The 16,394-nt window shown below is 37.8% G+C and overlaps 1 protein-coding gene across 5 annotated transcripts in view; it reads left to right on the forward strand.

Moving 5' to 3' along the window:
• The window catches only part of LOC131064127 (dynein axonemal assembly factor 10), a 159,930-nt gene that overhangs the window by 52,373 nt on the left and 91,163 nt on the right, over positions 1 to 16,394 (forward strand). For 4 of the 5 annotated variants that reach the window (XM_057998161.2, XM_059221717.1, XM_057998160.2 and 1 more), the window contains 4 exons: positions 5,000 to 5,101; positions 5,207 to 5,258; positions 5,483 to 5,524; positions 5,730 to 5,780. In XM_057998161.2, coding sequence (XP_057854144.2) covers positions 5,010 to 5,101; positions 5,207 to 5,258; positions 5,483 to 5,524; positions 5,730 to 5,780 — 237 coding nt within the window. In that variant the 5' untranslated portion in view covers positions 5,000 to 5,009. Of the gene's footprint in view, positions 1 to 4,977; positions 5,102 to 5,206; positions 5,259 to 5,482; positions 5,525 to 5,729; positions 5,781 to 16,394 lie in introns of all 5 variants that reach the window. The other variant, XM_057998159.2, reaches the window with a different exon arrangement.

The raw sequence follows: 16,394 nt of genomic DNA on the forward strand, positions 1-16,394 counted from the left end.
ACTTGGTAGCCTTCAGTCTCCTTAACTGTACATCCAAGTAATGGCTAATCATTCTAGCCCAATGAATTGTTCCTTTTCCCTGAACTATCACTTGGATGAAGTAGAACATCCACTTCTCAAAATAGAAGGCTTGAGGGGCTCCTATGACTCGGTTGAGTAGTGTTATCAAATCTCTGTACTCCTCCTGGAAATTGATCCTATGTGGTGTGTTTGGAATCTTGCTCAAGCGAGGACGACTCTTGAGTAACCAGTTCTTATTGATGATGCTTAGGCAAGTGTCTGGATCATCTTCGTACATGGACCTGGCTCCTTCTATGCTTTTGTAGATCATATCTTTGTGCTCCGGAAGATGGAAAGCCTCACTTATAGCCTCCTCTGAAAGATAAGCCAAAGTGTTTCCCTCCTTGGACACGATCGATTTGGACTGTGGATCATAATGGCGAGCACACTCGATCATCAACTCATGGCACTGGACTGCTGGAGGGAAGCCGGCCGCCTTAATGATGCCACTTTCAATTATCCTTCTTGCAACAGGTGATGGCTTGCCAATGTAAGGGACCTCTTGAAACTTCTTCATACTGAAGTTTCCCAAGTTGGTATCTCCAATATTGCTCCACTTCGACACGATCTTGGTCTCCAATTCTTCATTCTTTTGATCTTCCTTCATGAGAGCTGGACGACTAGTGGATGCTCCTGCCTTCGGGGTTGCCATCGTAACACCTACACAACATTTCATAATAAGTAATGGATTTTGCAATGTAAAAATATAGATTAGATTAAAGATTGAATTTAGGAAACTTCATGATAAGTCTTAGAGTTATCATTTCCTAAATACGATTGAGCTACTGGAAGTTCAAAATTTCAAAATTCAAAATTCAAGACTGAGACGAGGACGATTTTAAAATTCAAAATTTAGACAAGGAATACTTTGCCATACCTCACTTTGAGAGCTAACTCTAAGAGAAGACGCAAAATTAAGGAAATTTGCCTAGGCAAAATGAATATTGAAGTCTTCAACGTGAGCTTCTAGCAAAACACGTCTCTTTTATTAACTTCACCACCTTGAGGGCAAATTCGCTCCACCTCTAACCAAATTCGCACTCTTCCTTGGATTAAAATTCGCACTTCCTTATTCGCCTCCGCAAATCGCATATGAACAATGATTGAATGATGGTTTAAACATGCTCACATACCTTCATTATATAGGCGCTTCACCTCTTTACTCTCTATAGGCCGACTTGGAAATAAGGCAAATAATAACAAAATTTAAATAAAAAGGAGACCGACTTTTGTAAAAAAAAAACATTAAAATAAAACCCAAGCGCTCTCCCTTTCAATTTAATTTAATAATTAATTAATTTAAACGCCTTCATAATTAATAGTTTCGATTTTTTAAAAGGCTAAATTAATTATTAAATGCCTTGTACGTTATTTTTAAATGCCAATTTAATTAAATATTTCAAAGTTTATCGAAATTTAGCATTTAAAGTAATTCAAAAATATGTTGGCACCTAACCATGGGAGGAATTTGGAACATTAACAATATCGCTCTGGTCCCTGGGAGAGGGACAGGAGCGCCTTAGCATTTTGGTCTTGTATTTTTCGCTTCTTACGTTCAAAGTCACTTCCTTCACGTCCAAACTGGCATTTTAATTGGGAACCTTGAGCTTGATCTATTCAATTTTTGAATGAATGCCTTTTTGAGCTATTTTCGCCCTGGTCCTTGACTGAAGGACAGGAGCGATTTTTGCTTTTCTTCCTTGGTCTTCGTCCTTTAAATCATCAAATCAATTTGCGAAATAAGGAATGATCATCCTTGTTTGTCTTGCGCATGTTTAACTTGTTCTTGGTAAAGCAAACTCGATATTCAAGTGATTTTCGCCCTGGTCCCTTGGTGAGGGACAGGAGCGAACTTTGTGTTTGAGCTCAAAATTGTTGACTTTCGACGTTAGCTCCTTGTTCATCGTCTTCCTAAAGACATTTTTGATCTTGTGTAACTTTGCCTTGGCGTGGTCTAGGAAGGAAATGATTGTTTCAATGAATATCGCCTTGGTCCTCCAGTGAAGGACAGGAGCGAACTTTTGTTCCTTGTGCTAACCCTTGATCATATCCACTTTCAATTGCCTTCAAAGTGTAAAACAATGTTTCTTACTCCTTCTTAAGTCTTGCAAATGATAGTAGTGCTCCAAAATACTAGGCAATAAGGCAAATTTGAGTATTTCGCTCTGGTCCCTTGGTGAGGGACAAGAGCGATTTGGCAATTCTCATCACATTTCGTGATCTTTGTAACTTCACTTTTCCTCGAAGCACCTCCAACATCTTCGTCACCTTGTGCCTTGGCTCGGACCCGACCAAACTTGGAAGGGAAGTCTTGATAATCTATATTTCGCCCTGGTCCTTGACTGAAGGACAGGAGCGATCTGGCAATTATAGGCTCAATCATTCTTTGCCAACGTTTAAAACTATCTTCAATGTATTCATTATGCTTCCCTTTACTCATATCCAACATGGAACTTGTTCTAACTTTGCGGGAAATTTGTCTTTGGAGGAAATCGCTCTAGTCCCTTGGAGAGGGACAGGAGCGCCTAGGACAAAATAGGTTTAACTTGCTCTTTGCAATCTTCAAAATTATCTTCAATAGAGTGGTTACGCCTTCTTTTATTTGCCTCAAACTTAAAACTCACTTCACCTTCGCCAAAAACTTGTCCTTTAAGAAAATCACTCTGGTTCCTTAGAGAGGGACAGGAGCGCCTTGGGCAATTTCATCAAGTTCTCAGGTTATTTACAACTTCGTTCTCTCTTGAGGCATTCCAAACATCTTTACCATCATGCCCTTTGGCCTGGACTTAACCAAATTCGGAAGGGAATGCTAGATAAGGTATATTTCGCCCTGGTCCCTTGGAGAGGGACAGGAGCGATTTTGCATTTATTAGCTCACTTGTGTTTCGCCAACTTTCAAAATCATCTTTGACGGATTGGTTGGGTCGCCTTTCCTTCATCTCTAGCTTGAAATTCACTTTTCCTTGGCCCAAAACTTGTCTTGAGGAAAAATCGCTCTGGTCCCTTAGAGAGGGACAGGAGCTATCTTTGAAATTCGCCTTGGTCCCTGACAGAGGGACAGGAGCGAACTTGTCTTCTTGGGTCGATTTTCTCCATGGTGGCACTCTCAAGTTATATTCAACGGATGAAACACACTTTCCTTGTTCTTCTAAAATCATGAAATCATTCAAATCTTGCAAGGATAAGGCGATCTGGGATTTCAAGCTCTGGTCCTTCAGTGAGGGACAGGAGTGATTTTGTCATTTTAGCACATTTCCTTGTTTGCAAATTACTTCAAATTATATTCAATGGACAAAAGATGCCCTCCTTGACCTCTTCCAATCCAAAAATCGTCTTGGTCTTGCAAGGACAGTGTAACTTTGAGAAACAAGCTTCGGTCCTTCAGTGAGGGACAGGAGCGATTTTTGTCCTTAAAGCCAAATGTTCAACTTTTCATTGCAAACGACTAAGTGTGGGTGCTTCATCAGGTTGATTTCATCCCTTATTGCGTCCTTGATGCTTTAATTTGATCAACTAAGACCAAAAATGGTCTAAGTAGGCCATTTCGCCCTGGTCCCTGGCTGAGGGACAGGAGCGAACTGACTTTAAACCTTGAAAAACTTGCCATTTTTGAGTTCAAAAATCCTCAAAATCCTCAATCCATGTTCAACTGTGTCTCCTGGCGACCCTGCACAAGACAAATAAAACAAGTCAATAACCAAGATGCATAAAAATACCAATTTTGCCCTGGTCCCTGACAGAGGGACAAGAGCGATTTTACCTCTATAGGCCAAAATATCAAGAATTTAGGCTCTCAGTCACTTCACAAGGCAAAATTAGGTTATCTCCAAGGCCAGAGATCAATTATCAGAATTTCCAAAATTTGGTCAAAATTCACCCGGACAAAATCTCATAATACCATCATTAACACTTAGGCAAAATTTGGACTTGCTTTCAAAATTCCGACTGGACCTAGATAGACAAACCTGACATCTTGACAGATTCACCCTATTTCAAAATTGCAACCTACGCGAGGATGCTCAATAATCATTCAAAACGGACTAGACTCTGGCTTAAAAACATCAAAATGGAAACCCTAAGGCCTAACCCTAGTCCAGACGACTCACTCACTTACCCAAAACCCTAAAAGCAGAGAGAAGAACAGGCAAAACCGAGCAAAAAGAGGGGGTCCCCATTTTAATGGGGCGATGTGTGAAATGGTCACAACAGGTTGTCACATTTTTGAAAATTAAAAAATGAGGACAACAAATAGTTGCTTGTTTTCCCATGTCCAATTTCTAGTTAGTAATAGTTAAAGAGAATTAATGAAAACAATCTTGAATGCTCATCTCTTTGGTCATTTTTCTATCACATAGATTATATGCTTTGCCTTTACTATAATTGTGGGTGTTATCAGAGTCTTGTATTACAGCATGTGTGCAATCTGACTTACATAATCCTTCTCTCTCTGGTTTGAAAATACCTGGTATGGAGATGTCTTCCTTAGCTTGGTGAACACTCTTGTAACATGGGTTGTGCTACCCAAATTTAATCCCTTTGTCATCTTTACTAATAAAATATTATACTGTTGTTATTCCTTTTGTGTGTTAGACGTGCCTTGCTCCCATTGTTGAATCTAAGATGATATTTTACAATCTCCATTTTTTAATTTTGGGCAGCAATGGACTTCAGTGTTTTTCCCCTTTGCTTCTTCCTAGCTATCCTTAGTACTTGGATTATACGTGTTTGCATTTTCCTTTTGTTTCTTTTGTGGGTTTTATGACTACCTTGAGTTTCAAAAGTTATAGTTGATTTCCTAAATGTGTATTTTTCTCTTATTTTCATTGGAGAGGTTATTTAAAGCATTTTTAGGCACCATGAGATGGTTTCTTAATGTGGTATAACTTCTTAATGGAGCTTTTTTGACATCTTTTATAGTCTGGACATCCTCTATTTGCAGGACGTGAAGAATGGTTGATGCAAGTAATAGACCTCAAATTTTTCAACATATATGTAAATCTTTGACAACAACAGTTTATGACACTCTATGGGTTCCTAGCAGGTTAGTAACAAAGAGAAAACACTGTTCTGCTCATTTCACTATTTTTCATAATAAAAAAATAGGAAGTTAAGATCCTCACTTAAATGTGGATGAGTTCTTTAATAGTGCTAGGTTTGTAGTCTTGGGTTCCACCGCTCGTTCAACAGGCTCTATTCAGGTTAGTAATGAAGAACAATCATCTACTTGATCAATTTTTGTTTCCTACTATTAGTTGCAGTAGATTTTCTTTGCGCTTAGTTGAACTTTATTCATTCTTATGTCTGTGTTAGAAATAGGCAAATTAGGATCGACAAATCTCAAAGAAAAAACGATTCACTTTGCAAACAAATGCAGAAGCTACATTGATGTAATGATCCTCATGGTTGATCCATTGTTTTGCAGGTTTATGAATTGAGTGGTTCTGAGCTGAATGAAGTTGCAAAGGTAGGGTCCTATTGGATTTGTATTGGAAAACACACTGGAAATTTGAACTGTTCATACTGATTCTACTTGGGAAATTGCTACATGAGAAGGATTTCAGTTCTAGAGGTGTCAATCTCTTTAGGACAGTAGCTCTGGAAAAAATGAATAGATTAATCCAAACATATGGAAAATTATGTTGAACATATCTATACAATTTGCTGTACAGGTGGAGAAATCGTGCAGTTTTAAGTGTGGAACTTTTGGTGCCTCCTCTCTGGTATTTTTCTGCCAATATGCTTGTTCACCATTTTAATTTTCAATGTAATTTGCTTGTACTTTGGTTTTTCTATTTCTTTTTCTTGAGGGTACCTGCAGACTAACAGTTTCCGGTATCAGTTCTGGGAAACATAGTCAGGGGCTCAATTCCCTAGGCATATAACAGACACTTTTTGGTCTGTTTTATCACAGCTGCATTATATTGAGCTGGTCCATTTGTTCCTGGATGAGATTTGAACCCTGGTATTCATTGAAGCAGTTCTTTGCCTTACCACTCAGTCAAACTTGCTGGGTTTATATGCTTGTATTTATTGATTTCATTGCTAGCTGGAATTTTACTGACGTGTAGCATTATTTACTTTTATTGTATATAAGTTTGTCTAAATGCTTAAAATTTGTGGCCAGTGATCCCTGTCGTTGAACTACTTTATGGTTTGGTTTTCTGAATATATTAAAATTAAAATTTAAGCCTAAGGACATTAATAGGAGTTGATGGATGTGGCAAATTGTATGCTACTTTTTAAGAACAATGGTCTATACTGTAAAACTACTAACAATTTAATCAATTGACATAACAGGACACAGGGATGCAGTGAATATTCTGTCACCATCTGTACTCTCAGTACATGATCAGGTTATAAAGTGATCATCCATGTAGTCCTAGAAACTTATATAATGCTAACAGATTATTTGCTAATTTGCAAGGTTCAAAGAAAATATGCACGGAAACAGTTGCTAGGTTGCTGCAACGAGAAGCTTTGGATGATAGTGTCCTTGTTTGAGAGATTTCGATGCTTTGGGACTCTTGAAATCATTCTGAGCAGCAAACATTCTTAATAGTGAAATATAAAATGAAGCTAGAAGAAACGCACATGAGCATTACAAATCAAAATGGCTGATGATTACAAATAAATGTTAAACAAGTTTAGCCAGGAATTGCCTTAATTATATATAATTATATTTTGTTTATGGTAGTTTACATTTAATGTGTGGGAAGTATCTCCACTGTAGTTTGCAAATGCTTTTGGGAAAATTCGAGAATCTTTCCAGATGGTTGAAAATCATTGACACCCATAGGAACCTAATTCCAAACGAGCTTGTCATAAACTATATTAGAACACAATATAGTGATGAGTGCATGGTTATATTGAGGGGTTGGGGGGGAGGGGGGAGTGATTAGTAAAACAACAATATTTACTTGCTTAAACTTAATACCATAAGAATATCAATTGCATAGTAACAAACATAAGATGAAACAATTTCACAACACAAGTTGAACACACGATTTATGTGGAAACCCTTATGGGAGAAAGCCATGCTAAAATATTGCTTATATAAACTCTTCTTTACAAACTTTGTAGGCACAAACCCACAGGAGACACCAATCCCCTCAATTCATAGGCACAAACCCACAGGAGACACCAATCCCCTCAATTCATAGGCACCAACCTATTGGAGGCACCAACCCCCACAGCTAAGCATCAACTTAGTGAGAGACAGCAATCTCTTTTTAGGAAGCACCAACTTCCAAAACAAAACTAGGTTCCACCTTCAACAGATGATGGATATATCTAACTCCTTCATAAAAATCTTGTTCATGATTTCATATATCCTTTATTGATTTCTCCTCCTTGAATGATCTTTATTAATTCTTCAATGGTCATAGCACTTCAACATGTCTCGTGACTATTCTTAACCAAATATTCAATTCACTTCACTATTCTAAATCTGCATTTAAATCTCTTTTATATCTGCATATACATCTCTTTTGTATCTGCATATACTTTTCTGACAATTCTGCCATAAGTGTTATTACCTCTCTCATAAGCCTGTCTTGATCATATATATATCAATTGTCCTATTCCTATTCATAAAAGGCTGCTGGTGTACATATGATATATTCTTCTAATCTCTGCACTCTATTCTTTTTCATGAGTCATATGCACATCTTATATCTCTATGTCTTCGTGAAAAAATGCAACTCTTAGGAAAGAGACAAGCCTTTGAATGGCTATGTTCTTTGATAATAAAAAACTTGCAAATAATAATCACTGCCTCTGAACATTTTATTTATATTCAAATATTTATTGTGATCTTTATATGTATTTTTTATTTTTTATGTTTATCATCCACTTCACATATTTCTTATGCCAATATATATTTTCATATTCCTATGAAGAGAAGCAATCCTTCTTAAAGGAGATGACCACTCGAATATTCACGACTTCTTAAAATTCTGCTATAAATCTGTTCACAAATCTGCTATAATATTGCCCATAAATTTGCTATAATGTCTGCCTTTAAATTCACTCTAACACTCCTCACAATTCCATTATAAAATCTGCATATATACTCCTTAAGATCTGCTCTTCATAGGCTTTAATCTGCTATAATACTCAGAAAACCTGCTCTTATTAAATCGACTTATTTTTTATTTTCTCTTTTTTTAAATCTGCATAAACTCCTCTTTATAAATCTGCCATAAATGCTTCACAAATTTGTATACACTCCTCTTCATAAATGGTTTACAAATCTGCATAAATTCTTCTTTTAGATCTACAATATTCTTTCATCTAGATCTGCAAAATTTTTCATATTTTCTTCATAATTTTGCTCTTATTCCTCTTCAAGGGTCTTTTCTCAAAATTTGAATGATATTCTTTTCTTGCCAATCACTCATCTTCTTCTGCACATTTCACTATCACGTTTTATATCTACATATTTTGATGTCTCTTCATGCAAGAGACATCTGTTTAAATAGAGGTGACTGTTGTCATTTTATGACACACTTGGTCTATCAATGAGAATTGATAAGAGGTATGTTCCATGGACCAGCGCTGCCCCAGTTGATCAAGTGCCAAGTCAAGAAATCAAGAAAATGTTAAAGTGTTCTCTTGTCATGAGGTGGACTTTGGGCCTTCTCCCTTCGCCCTTGCATCTTGCCTTCGTACCTTGGAGTCCATTGGTCCTTTCTCCTTCCCTTTTCCTTCTTAGGAATTCTGGATTTTGGGATTTGGGGAATTAGTCTACCCCTTCCCTTTTTGGGAAGAGGTATCCTGTCTCCCCGAACCTCGAAACCCGAGCTTCCCTTCCTTGCCGGATTTTGGAATTCGGGGAATCAGTCTACCCCTTCCCTTTTTGGGAAGAGATATCCTGTCTCTCCCAAACCCGAGCATCCCTTGTCAGATTATGGGATTCGGGGAACCAGTCTACCCCTTCCCTTTTGGGAAGAGGTATATTGTCTCCCTGAACCTTGAAACTCGGGCTTCCCTTCCTTGTCGGATTTCGGGATTCAAGGAACTAGTCTATCCCTTCCCTTTTTGGGAAGAGGTATCCTGTCTTCTCGAACCCTAAAACTCGGGCTTCCTTCCTTGCTGGATTTCGGAATTCGAGGAATTAATCTACCTCTTCTCTTTTTGGGAAGACGTATCTTGTCTCCTTGAATCTGGAAAACCAGGCTTCCCTTCCTTGCCGAATTTTGGGATTTAGTAACCAATCTACCCCTCACCTTTTGAGAAGAGGTATATTGTCTCCTCGAACCTTGAAACCTGGGCTTCCCTTCCTTGAAGGATTTCGAGATTCAAGGAACCAGGCCACCCCTTCCCAATTCCTTTTTGGGAAGAGGTATCCAGTTTCCCCGAACCTTCGAAACTTGGGCTTTCCTTCCTTGCCAGATTTCGAGATTTGGGGAACTAGTCTACCCCTTCCCTTTTTTGGAAGAGGTATCCTGTCTACCCAAACCTCGAAATCCGAAGTCTTATCTCCTCCCTTCAAACTTTGGGGTTCTCAACACCTCTCCCTTTGTAGTAGTTTCCTGAGGGCTCGATGCTTGACCTCTAGTGACTACAACACTTCTAGATGGTGTGATCGACACTCAAGGCTCTTAATACTCCACCAACTCCTGCGACTTGTCTACTATCATTCATGGAGCTACAGGGGTGCATTCAATGTTTTTTGCAAGATTGCCATCAAGTAGAGTCCAAGGCCATGTTTATCTATGGTTACTTGATGGGTTTCATGTCAGATCTGGATGCTCTTACCTTGGATTGTTAGGCAATCCACCTTTTAGAAGTACTTTTCTTCTTGGGATTGCCTTGTTAGGGTATGGATGGGTTTCTTGCACCCACAAGCATGTCAAATCCATGCATTTCCCTGCCTTCTTGGAGTGACATTCTCATGTATATGCCAAAGTTAGGGTTCCCCTTCTTGATTGTTGGTCTCTTCTCTACGACCAGTTTGCTATATATAGGCTGTTAAGCCTCATTGTAAAGGGTTCTCTCCTTGCTAGCTTGAGCTATTTTTTTGTTCTTTCATTTTAGTATTTCCTTCTTCCCTTTGCCTTTGCAAGCTGTTAGAATAGGTTTAAAAGTAGAATTTGGAGTGTTAAATTGGTTCAACACTTGCACCCTGATGAGAGGGAAGCCAACCTTCTTTGGAGATTCAACCCCTTGCACAATGTCCCACACTTTGGGGTTGTTTCCATGTTTCACAAGGTTGCTGGGTTGATAACTTAGCAAGGGTGCAAACTTCTATGATAACAATGACTTTTTGAAAAGACATCACCTTTTGTTAACAATTCTTTATGTTGATTGCGTCTTAAAATGCTTTATTTTTATCTTAAAATCAATCTGATTTTATATCTTCTTAAATTGGAATAATCTTCATTGCAAAAAAAAACTTATTTTATTTCCCATTCATCTTGTATTTATACCATTGCATGGTCTTATGAAAAGAGGCATCCAATTCATGTAAAAAGGCAATTCTTCAAGGGAAACATCCTTTGTTAACTAATCACAATAAGCTTACCAAAAATCTTCCATGCACCTTTGACATCAGTGACAACCTTATAACAATCTTGTCCATACATCAATAATAATATGCTTAGACAACAAAAGCCTTCTTGACATGATTTTGACATAAATGACAACTTCATCTTTGTACTTTTGACATCAGTGACAATATTTCCAACAATCTCTCCCTTTGTCATTGATGGCAACATAATTGTCTTTTTCTATAACTCTCCTCCTTTCTATATCTCTCCCCCTTTGACACTAATGGCAAAGGGATGTTCATGAAACATCTATTCACAAGTGGATCATGGGAAACATCTTATCATATTTTTTAATACTTACATCCAATACAATAGGGATATGCTCTTCCCTCATTGGAGATTCTCTATTGCTTCACCTTGCTCTAATACTCCTTTTTCTCTAACTCTTCACCCTTGTTTCTATGTTGTTTGGGTGGCATGCTTCCACTATGGCTGTCTAAGAGAATGTACACTTTAGGAACTTGCTTAGCTATTCCATCATTCTTTTTGCACCTTCATCTCTTCCTTCTCCATCCATTGCTGCTAGATGAAGATCGTCCCTTTTTGATGTCTTTTTGAGAGTTTGCTCACCTTCTCAAGTTTTTTGATTGCCAAAACGGAATGATTGTTTTTCTGCTCTTTGCCATCCCTTGCATGAGAACTTCTTCTTCTTGACATCAATAGCATCCTATCCCTATTCTCCCAAATCTTTAATCTCATGGAGACACTTGTAAACATCAGCTTCATGTGCATGAGTTTATGGTATGCAATATTTCATCATCTAGGATCTTGAACATATCCAACAATTATGTAGATACCAATTCGTTATTTTCCCTTTATACCAATCTATTGCACAAGTGGATTATTTTCTTCAAGTTATGTAATTACTTTATTTTTTGAGTTATCTTCTCCAAGGGGCTGAAAGATAATGTCATACTTAGCTCCCCCTAAAATTGTGCTTCTCTTTTGAACTAGGAGATATCTCTTGTGCATGTAATGAAGTTTGTACATGCATAGGTTTCTCGTTATCTTGCTTTAGCTTCCTCTTCCAAGATTTTATAGGCTCTTTCTTATGCTTGTTAAGTGTATTTATCTTCTTGTTTGGCTTGAGGGTTCCATAAAATGACTTCTGCAATGGCGTGCTATATGTCCATAGTTGTTGCATCTGTAGCATATAACCTTATAATTGACTAGAGGAACATATCTATTGTAGTTTCTACTTGTCCACCAATAAGAAGTCCTATTTTTCTTCCATCCTTAATTATATATCACCCGTGCTCTACAATCTCTTGCCTTATGTTCGAAATGATTACATGAGTAGTAATAGCTAGAGAAGGTACTCTTGAACCTGTTCATATGAATGTGTCTCGAGGGGTGAAATCTTTTGAATTATGAGTGCTTGACTTCTTTGGTGATTTACTCTTGTTGTTTTCTCCTTGATGGGATTTTTAAGAGTATTAGCACAACTCTTTGCCTTTTGTAGGAATTGGCTATGAAGGTAGCCACCCAAGATCTAGAGGCAATGGAAAGCACAAGAACAAGAGAGAAATAATGTGACAAGAACAAAGTGTATTCTCATCAAGATGCAAATAGTTGGATCTGCATACAATGTACATGTGCCTGCATATAAAGGGAAGGCAAAAGGGAATTAGAGCACACAATAAGGACATGTGGCTCAGTGAGATGCAAGGGTAGGTAGGAGTTAATTAGAACTCAACCATCCGACACAAATAATTATGCATCCTAGGAAAGAACAATTCAAACTAAAATGGAAATGTTCCAACTAATCCTATACAATTTCCTAAGTAAGCTAAAGTAAAGTGTAATTATATCCTAAAGATGGATAAAATAAATTAATTACACCAACACTTTCCTTCATTTGTCTTCTTTTATGACTCTTTGGACTCTTCCTCATTTGACTTCTCGTTTTCCTTATAACCAAGTCTTGTTTTATTTGATGGTGACCTCTGGTCATTAATGATGTCATCTAGGATTTCGGTGCTCTTTTCAAACTCGAGGCTTGTTTTTAACTTGGTGGTTCTCTTCTCCAATTCTTTCCTCGTGGAAACAATTTCACACTCTTAGCCTTTCACAATTTTCTTCCTTTGCTTTCAATTGGATTTTTACCTCTTCTTCAATTTGAATTTTTCAAATTGATAATTGTTTGCTTTGCTTCCTCTGATTCGTAGCAGATTTAAAGCAGATTTATTTTATACCTATTGATATTTAAGGCAGATTTTTAAGGTGAATTTTTGTAGAAGAGGTTGATGCTTCCTTCCGAAAGGAGAGATTGGTGTCTCTTACTAAGTTGGTGCCTCCAGTAGGTTGTCACCTACAAGTTGAGGGGATTGGTGTCTCTCGTGGTTTGGTGCCTACGACGTTTGTAAGACAAGTTTATACTTGTAAGATTCCCTTACTACCCTGAAATTTTCTGATTTTGGTTTGTTTTCTTCTCTGATTTTCTTTGAGTAGCGGAAGAGAGTGTTTGGATTTGGTTTGTAGTTTGAGTTTTATGATGCCAAACAGTAATACAATGCTTGAAATGGAAAATACACACAACAATGACACGTTTTTGGACTTTTCTACTATAAAATAATAGACTGATCAGGAGATCAGAATTTTGATTTTTATTGCAGCAAACACTAATAACAAGAAATTGACAATTTATAACATCCAGAGTCACAATGGGCATACAATTATCTTAAACTTTTATTGCTGAAATAGGTAGATCTGGAACAAATCCCAAAAAGTTGCAAGGCAAGATCTCTGAATTTTGACTAATTCTCCCATTGATTTGCTCATATCATCCACTTGTGTTGTGATAATCCTGAGAAGGACATTTATTTGCTTATTCCCGCTGCTAACAATGAATTTCTAATCAATTTCAAACCCTGATCATTGCTGATTTATTTATTTGGCATCCTCGGAGTCTCCAAAGTGTACAGCCTGCCTGGGCTGATTTGCAATTTAATTCATCAGTTTTCATCATTGATTTGTTCTTCCACAACATTAATAATAATTACCATAACTTGATCTGCTAATATCAATCAACAAATAACACCAAAAATGACCCAAATTGCTTCCTGTAAGCTGAGTTGGTCACCAAATAATATCCTGTAGCTAGATTGGAGGAACATCCAACCTATTTCCTCAGAAGTTTTCGATCCTGAGGATGAATCCTGCTGCAACTCTCAACCAGAGCTCTGCTTCAGATTACCAACGAAGAAAAATGATCAAGAGTGATGAAAAATGACCTCCAAATGCCTTTTAAAAGGCTCAAACCCTAGGTCGTCACTTTTAGGGTTTCTATGATTTCACTCTATTATTTTTTATAAAATCTATGCCTTTCTTTAAAAATTGACCCCTTAGGCATTATATTTTATTATTATAATGTTTTCCCCTTTTTATTACAACATTTTATGCCTCAAATGCCTAGGAAAAAGGGGCCAACTTATTATAAGTTATTTTATTATAAAGTGATTAGAATATCACTGTAATATAATTTATTTAAATCCATAACTTAGGAAATACTAAAATTTTTCCTTATTTACTCATATAATGCAATCCGGGACTCAAATCTGAATTCCGTTTGAAGCACCGTGGTCACCAATGCCACTTGAGTCCTGCACGCTAACTGGCAGTTCCTCTTAAAAATAGGAACTCGCCCTAAAAAATTGGAACCTCAACCCAAACTCCAGAAACTGCTCAAAAGGCTCTTGCTCTACTTCGTGGTCCCCCGGGTGGTCATCTAGTCAACTGCCAGTTCTCCCTATAAAATAGGAGACTTCCCTAAAAAGTAGGAATTGCTGTGTAAACGCTCAAAATGGCTCACAGAGCCTTTGCAAAGCTCTATACCCCTCAGAAAGAGTCCCCTAACTATTTGGTTGACCTTCGAGAACTCGAGTGATAGGTCAACCCTCTGCTCATCTCCTATCGCCTAGAAAGGGGACATTACAATACAAGCAATAATTTGCTGTGGTTTTCGCTTGTATGGCTGTAAATCTTGTGTTCTTCTTGTGTTGTGTAATTGTTTCATCTTATGTGAATGATATTGTGCATTTAATATGCTTATCGTCATAGAAACGAGACTCGGACTCGGCATGGACTCGGCAAGGGTGACTTGATTCGGGACTCGGGACTCGGATTGGCTAGGACTCGACAAAGTGAAAAACCCAATAAATTTAGCGATTTTTAAGGATTTAAAACTTGTTTCGTGCACCCTTTATTAAACAAACTTTAAATACACAATAACATCATCAAATAGAAGCTATTTTGATCACCTACACAAGTATACATTGATCACATTAGTATAAACGCAAATTGTAGCTGAAGGAAATAGCAACCAATAACCATAGATATATAAATAGTGTCAAATGTAAAGATAATGCAAAACTCATGGAATATGAAATCCATGACATCAAAATTCAAATGTTCCAGTTCCACACATATATCAAAAGTAAAACAACTACAAGTCTATGACTCAAAGGAGCTTGGGTCCTTCCTACCAAGGCGTCTAAGGTAGGTCCAGGATATGTCAGCAGCCATACTCTCTGCCCGTGAGTCCATTCTATCCTCACCAACATCAACTATTTTTGGCTCTAGCTCTGGCTTTGGCTCTGCTCGCGCTCTAACCTCCTCCTCTGCCATGGCTACAGCCTCAATCGCTCTATCTACCTGGTCGATCCAATCTAAGTCCTCATCACTAAAGATAGGATCTATAGCCTCACTGATCCACTCAGATTTTGGATCAACCTCCTCTAGCGTGATCGGGGTGGTGTCATGGTCCATAACCTATTTTTGTCTAAGATGGAGGTTATAATGAACAAAGACTAGATCATTCAACCTCTCCACAAACAGTCTATTGCGCCTCTTCGAGTGTATGTGCTCAAACATACTCCAATTGCGCTCACAACCGGAAGCATTGCATGGCTGGCTCAAAATATGAATGGCTATCCATTGAAGATTTGGTGTTTTAGGACCAAACAACTGCCACCACCTATCTAAGATGAGAAAAAGGAAAAAAAGTCAGCCTCATTTAATAATTAATAATAAATTGAATAACATATAATTAAAATTATGCTCTTAATTTCTTAAAATATACATTTTACCTGACTGCATTTTTGTCCGATTTTCTTTGCAAAGTTGACGAGAGAAGACCTCCCCTTCTGCATTAGAAAAGGCCTCTAGCTCTTGGATTATACTACTGCTATGAGCAGGCGACATTCGCTCTATCACTGAGTAGAGCCCACTAAGAACGTCCTCATCCGCCTTGAAATCAGGGCAGAAATGGAATGCCGGATTGAGGTAATAAGCAACTGCATAAAGGGGCTTGTGAAGCTGGGCCTGCCATCTCTTATCAATGATATCTCAAATGGGACAATACTTACTCTCATCCCCTTCATAGGCATATCTGATGCCCTCCTTGGCCCTATCCACGCCCTCGTATATGTAGCCCATTGTGGGCTTCTCCCCGTCAGCAACATGTAGGAGAACTACCAAGGGCTTAATGATCTGCAAATATTGTGAAACAATATCTAATATTAGTTAATGTAAGTGTGAAATTGTGAATGAAAATAAGCAAATAAAAGAAAAATACGAATAAAAATAAAAAGTTAAAACTTAAAACATAATGTAGAATGTTTAAAAATTTTACCTTCACAATCTCAGCACAAGGGGTTCAAAAGCCTGGCTCATAAAAAATGCAATATGCAGCATCAACTCCTGCAACACTCGTAGTATAGGATGAGGAAATCCACTCCTCACCAGCAAACATACATCTCAAAGCTGCCTTACTCCGAATCAAGG

Source organism: Cryptomeria japonica, chromosome 5 (genome assembly GCF_030272615.1).
Source record: "Cryptomeria japonica chromosome 5, Sugi_1.0, whole genome shotgun sequence".
Taxonomy (NCBI): Eukaryota; Viridiplantae; Streptophyta; class Pinopsida; order Cupressales; family Cupressaceae; genus Cryptomeria; species Cryptomeria japonica.